At 40.4% G+C, this 6246-nt stretch overlaps 1 protein-coding gene across 1 annotated transcript; it reads right to left on the bottom strand.

The window, feature by feature from the left end:
- Window positions 1-434: 434 nt before the first annotated feature.
- On the bottom strand, window positions 435-5878 carry LOC145475432 (uncharacterized). The gene is made up of 3 exons (XM_081455264.1): window positions 3332-5878; window positions 2699-2764; window positions 435-2360 (listed from the first exon to the last, which is right to left on the bottom strand). Exons 1-3 carry the CDS (start codon window positions 3449-3451, stop codon window positions 2226-2228), a joined length of 321 nt encoding a protein of 106 aa, XP_081311390.1. The 5' UTR covers window positions 3452-5878; the 3' UTR covers window positions 435-2225.
- Between the last annotated feature and the right edge of the window lie 368 nt (window positions 5879-6246).

The following is a 6246-nucleotide window of genomic DNA, read 5'->3' as shown; positions in this document are numbered from 1 at the left end:
GATTTCGGTTTCCTAGGTTGACGAAAAAATCTCCCTCAGTGACTTCTTTTGGAACAAATGATGCAATAATCACACAGGAAGTAATTAACTTTCAATTAGTAACTGGAGCCGCCAAGTACTAATCGACTTACACCTTGAACGTTCAAGCATTTAAGTGCTCAAACGTTCAAACGCCTAAGCATTTCGATGGACTGACTGAAAAGAGATTTGCCTCTATTTTCCGAAAAGGATTTACTGCAACTGATTCCTCGGCTAAGTAAAGTTAACGGCCGAGCTCCCTCTTATCAGCGATGCTCGCATTTTTCTGCTCAACGGAATTTGAAATCCGACATTTTTGGGCTGTTTCAAATGAAAATAGGTGCACGAATGGGAACCAGGGTTACCATTTCACAGCAAATTATTTCAGTGATCCCTGTCTCTAGCACGAGAGGTTCTTTAGGAGCATGTCAAGCCCATTCAGTCAACAAGCTCAGTTTTAAGCTAAGTTTTCCAGATTTTCTGTCTGATGGCAACCGGACCAAAGTGCTCGCTCAGTAAAATGTTCCCACATTCCTTACAAAGGAACATTTGAAGTGCTATTTTCCATGGTTCTTGGCGTTTAGCAAATGGTGCCTTTAAATTCTATTGCTAAGAATAGAAAGCGCTTCGTCTCCGGAGATCGTCGTATCTTAAGTAGCAGCTCCCAGCTTTTACAACTCTTGTGACGAGAGATGAAATTGAAACAGACTTTGATAGCCATTACCGAAGCCTTAATCAGACCCACTAGCGAAAGCTTAGCTCAATCCTTTTCCTTTCGACGTCGTCTTATTTCGAAACAGTGTGAACACACAACTCACCGAATCTTCCAATACTGAGTTTGATGTCCAGCTTGAGTTTTGTAGCTCTTCGCGTCTAATCCGCACTTCACTCTGAAAGAAAAACATATAATCAAAAACTGTATCTCACCATTCATCACCAAAACCAGAATTCTCCGACACTAGTGAAAATACTTCACTCAATCATTTCTCCGCCAAAGTTTCAAAAACTAATAACCTAATAAACAGCGCAATTTCTATGTTCAAGACCTCACACTTGGCTTCTATGTTTCCCGAAAATGATCAACCGCAATTGATTTCTCGGCTCAGTTAAGTTAATATCCTTACTCCATGTAATCAGTGATGTACTCATTTTTCTACCAAACGCAAATTCAAAATCTGAAATGGACTGTTTTAAACGAGAATCAAGCAGTGGTTCTCACTCAACTCACCGGATCTCCAAGCTCCGTTCTCGTTGAACTACTGGAGGTTTGTTTTCGTCCGATGCCCGCTTTTCTCTGAAGAACAAAAGAAAAGAAATGATTAATGTTAAAGGATGTGAACAGGCGCTACTACGCACCTTGCAAATCTGTTCTTTCTCGTTATTGATCTTTTCTTTCAGAAAATTCTCTTTCAATCTTATTTTATTGACTGTGATGATTTCGGTTTCCTAGGTTGACGAAAAAATCTCCCTCAGTGACTTTTTTTGGAACAAATGATATAATAATCACACAGGAAGTAATTAACTTTCAATTAGTAACTGGAGCCGCCAAGTACTAGTCGACTTACACCTTGAACGTTCAAGCATTTAAGTGCTCAAACGTTCAAACGCCTAAGCATTTCGATGGACTGACTGAAAAGAGATTTGCCTCTATTTACCGAAAAGGATTTACTGAAACTGATTTCTTGGCTAAGTAAAGTTAACGGCCGAGCTCCCTCTTATCAGCGATGCTCGCATTTTTCTGCTCAACGGAATTTGAAATCCGACATTTTTGGGCTGTTTCAAATGAAAAAAGGTGCACGAATGTGAACCAGGGTTACCATTTCACAGCAAATTATTTCAGTGATCCCTGTTTCTTGCACGAGAGGTTCTTTAGGAGCATGTCAAGCCCATTCAGTCAACAAGCTCAGTTTTAAGCTAAGTTTTCCAGATTTTCTGTCTGATGGCAACCGGACCAAAGTGCTCGCTCAGTAAAATGTTCCCACATTCTTTACAAAGGAACATTTGAAGTACTATTTTCCATGGTTCTTGGCGTTTAGCAAATGGTGCCTTTAAATTCTATTGCTAAGAATAGAAAGCGCTTCGTCTCCGGAGATCGTCGTATCTTAAGTAGCAGCTCCCAGCTTTTACAACTCTTGTGACGAGAGATGAAATTGAAACAGACTTTGATAGCCATTACCGAAGCCTTAATCAGACCCACTAGCGAAAGCTTAGCTCAATCCTTTTCCTTTCGACGTCGTCTTATTTCGAAACAGTGTGAACACACAACTCACCGAATCTTCCAATACTGAGTTTGATGTCCAGCTTGAGTTTTGTAGCTCTTCGCGTCTAATCCGCACTTCACTCTGAAAGAAAAACATATAATCAAAAACTATATCTCACCATTCATCACCAAAACCAGAATTCTCCGACACTAGTGAAAATACTTCACTCAATCATTTCTCCGCCAAAGTTTCAAAAACTAATAACCTAATAAACAGTGCAATTTCTATGTTCAAGACCTCACACTTGGCTTCTATGTTTTCCGAAAATGATCAACCGCAATTGATTTCTCGGCTCAGTTAAGTTAATGTCCTTACTCCATGTAATCAGTGATGTACCCATTTTTCTACCAAACGCAAATTCAAAATCTGAAATGGACTGTTTTAAACGAGAATCAAGCAGTGGTTCTCACTCAACTCACCGGATCTCCAAGCTCCGTTCTCGTTGAACTACTGGAGGTTTGTTTTCGTCCGATGCCCGCTTTTCTCTGAAGAAAAAAGAAAAGAAGTGATTAATGTTAAAGGATGTGAATCACGCGCTATAAATACGCGCCTTGCAAATCTGTTCTTTCTTGTTATTGATCTTCTCTTTTAGAAAATCCTGTTTTAATCTTACTTTATTGACTGTGATGATTTCGGTTTCCTAGGTTCAAGAGAAAATCTCCCTCAGTGACTTGTTTTGGAATAAATGGTGCAATAATCACACAGGAAGTGATTAGCTTTTAATTAGTTACTGGAGCCGCCAATTACTAATCGACTTACATCTTGAACGTTTAAGCATCTAAGTTCAGTTTTAAGCTAAGTTTTCCAGATTTTCTGTCTGATGGCAACCGGACCAAAGTGGTCGCTTAGTAAAATGTACCCAAATTCCTTATAAAGGACCATTTGAAGTAATATTTTTCATGGTTGTTGGCGATTTACAAATTGTCCCTTTATATTCTGTTGCTAAGAATAGGAAGTGCTTAGTCTCCGGGGATTGCCATGCGTTAATGAATTTGATGGTAGCAGCTCCCAGCTTTTGTCGTCTTATTTCGTAACAATGTGGACACACTCACCGAATCTTCCAGTAACGGGTTGGACGTCCAGCTTGAGTTTCGTAACTCTTCGCGTCTAACCCGCACTTTGCTCTGAAAGAAAAAGAAATAATGAAAAAAATCATCATTCATGACATTCATCACCAAAACCAGAATTCTCTGACACTAGTGAAAATACGTCACTCAAATAATTCTTTGCCAATGTTTCAAAAAATAACAGCCTAATAAACAGTGAACTTTCTACGCTAAGACCTCACACTTGGCCTCCATGTTTTTGGAAAGTGATCTACCGTAATTGATTCCGCGGCGAAGCAAGAGTGCGCCCTGACTCCATTCAACAAATGTTTGCATTTTTCTGCCAAACGTAAATTAAAAATCTGACTTTCTTGAATATTTTCATGGAGAATCAAGCGGTGGTTTTCACTCAACTCACCGGACCTTCCAGCTCTGACGTCTCTGTACCACTACACGTAGGTTCTCGTCGGATCCGCGCTTTTTTCTGAGAAAAATAAATACAAATAAATAAATTATGCTGTGAATCACGGGCTTAAAGTGCAATTCTCACATTCTAGGGTATATCCCTCGCACAACACATTTCCACGTCAAACTGAACTGACACTTTGAACATTTGTTCTTTCTCTCGCTCAAATAAGATCGAAGACGAACTAGTCTCACTTAAAGCAATGTTGAAAGAAACCAAACTGCATAGATAGATAGCTTTTTAAATTTGACATTGACTTACCGCACCTTGACATTTCTCTTGTCTGCCAGAGCATCATGGTAACCAACCCCAATTGAACTAATGGCTGGCGTTTGGAACAAACCCTGTGCGTGTTTTAGACAAACATAAAAGAAGAAAGCATTAAGTCTCGTTTGATAGCAGCCAGATGTAAAAGATAAATGGTTTTCTATAATTATCAAGTACACTAAGAGGTCTTTAGAAATCTAAAGCGTTGCAATCTCATCGAAGAGACATGCATTGCAAAACTCTCTTACCGGAGGCGAATCGAGGCTCATTTCGTCAGAAGTGTCAGAATATTCCCTGGCTGTAGTCAATGGCTGCAATGAGATAAAGAAAACAGGCAATGTATATTAATGACATGTAGGACTTTCTCATTTTGAAGCTGGCAGGTTTGGTCGAACAATTAAACTACGGTAGCAAACCAAAACGGCCCTCAACGTCTCATCTGCCACACCCCTACCAGTCTGTTGTGGGTCGTTCAGTGACATTAAATGTTGCATAAATAGGCAGCGCCCAGTAGAAACTTCCTAGATCACCTTGATAGCCGTAAAATGCCCACGGGCAGCTTGCAAAATCAGCCGACGCCACATTCATGGTAAACAAACTTAAAAATGTGAAAATCCGGCCTATAAAATCGGTCAGTTATTTGAAACCACAAAGCGAGTACTCCGTTTTTCTTTCTTGTAGACTTCACTCATTGTTAAAAAAAAACAAATTTCAATGCTAATGACCGGCCTGATTAAGCGCTTAATCCATCGAGTGTTTCTCTGTTCAAAAAGCTCTCACCTGGAATACGTGGTCGCGCTCCCGCGACATAATTCCGGGATAAGACAGTGGCGAAAGACGACTCAGTAACAAACTAAGAGAAGCTGCATGATTCCTCTTTCTTTCTGAGTGCAAGCATAACGTAGCTTGCAGAAAAATGATGAAACATGAAACATGAAACATACTACATGCCGCACGACACTCTGTTGGCGCAACAGCTACTAAATGAGAATGCACTCTAAAACCGACTAAATAAGGGTGTTCGGTGTGATCGTAATTGACAGCTTCTAAGACGAAACGCCCACAAAAAGAACATCTGCTTTAAATAAATCGATCTTCAGAAGGGTAAACAACGTTGAAATCTCCTCCAAAGGAAATTACTAAAAGGTGGAACACCACATACACGACTTTCTCTGGTGGTTTGTTTCGTTAAAAAGTAATAAATAAAAACAGAGCAAGAAAGGCAAGCACTGAAGAGCCCTGCCAGTTAATCGTGCCAGTTAATTGCGCGATAACACCCACACAAGGTCGAATTCCGGGCGCCACTAACTAATCTTAAAAAAACATCTGTGTTGTAAATCTTCAAACATGCGCTGCGTAACTCTGTTGTTCTTTAAAAGACAGCAGAGATCCTATAGACAAACTTGACAGCTTCCAGATAGTCTGCTGGCAGCTGGTTTTCTCTCTTAGGGTCACTTAGACGAGCGCTTGGTCATCGCGGACGCAAAAAGGCAGTATGAAGGCGAGACGAGAAAACACCGTCTGCGGACTCTTTTTAACTTTTCAAACCCTCCGTCAGCCCAACAATGGAGTACCTGATTAGTCAATATGTGCCCTATGACAGATAGCTGACAGGAGGGAAAATAAAGCGTCATAAGTTTCGCGCGAAGCATAACAAAGAGTCTCGAGCGAGCATGCGATAGCGTATCATCCTGTTTGAGTTGACTAGCTTACACGACTCCAACAGTTCGTGACATTTGTACATTTGCCGTTGTCTTCGGTAACTCGACCTTTTTTGTCTCTTCACTCCTATTCATGAAGGGGACTTCATGTCGTATAAAGACCGTGCTATGGCAAAATTTTGAGAGGTCATAGGTCTGCTTGATTTCCGCTGTTATCTGCATGTCGAGTTTGCACCTCTATAATTGCCATGTGTTTATGCATTTTTGAGGCTCATTTCTATTGTAAGACATGTTTTTAAGTCTCCAAGTATTCGCTTTCGAAGGAAAAAATATGAGATTTACCGTGAAAATGTTGCTTACGTGCATTCTATATTGTGACGCTGGGCCCGGCTGTGATTAGAACTGTTTGCAAGTACAGTAGGTAGATTCTTACCACGGAAAATTTGTCCTCGTACGTTTTTCTTAGGAGACGCCGTAGCCTTACTTCAAGTAAGCTATACGTTCCTCTGGAGACATTCGTATATTTC

The sequence above is a fragment of the Orbicella franksi genome, unplaced genomic scaffold (assembly GCF_964199315.1).
Source record: "Orbicella franksi unplaced genomic scaffold, jaOrbFran1.1 SCAFFOLD_162, whole genome shotgun sequence".
Taxonomy (NCBI): Eukaryota; Metazoa; Cnidaria; class Anthozoa; order Scleractinia; family Merulinidae; genus Orbicella; species Orbicella franksi.
This window is presented reverse-complemented; position numbering and strand designations above follow the sequence as displayed.

Coding starts and splice junctions, on each gene's coding strand:
- LOC145475432 (XM_081455264.1), bottom strand. CDS start 3,451: ATGAATGTCATGAATGATGATTTTTTTCATTATTTCTTTTTCTTTCAG. Junction 2,765..3,331: donor ACCCGTTACTGGAAGATTCG/GTGAGTGTGTCC, acceptor TTTTTTCTTCAG/AGAAAAGCGGGCATCGGACG. Junction 2,361..2,698: donor GAACGGAGCTTGGAGATCCG/GTGAGTTGAGTG, acceptor TTTTTCTTTCAG/AGTGAAGTGCGGATTAGACG.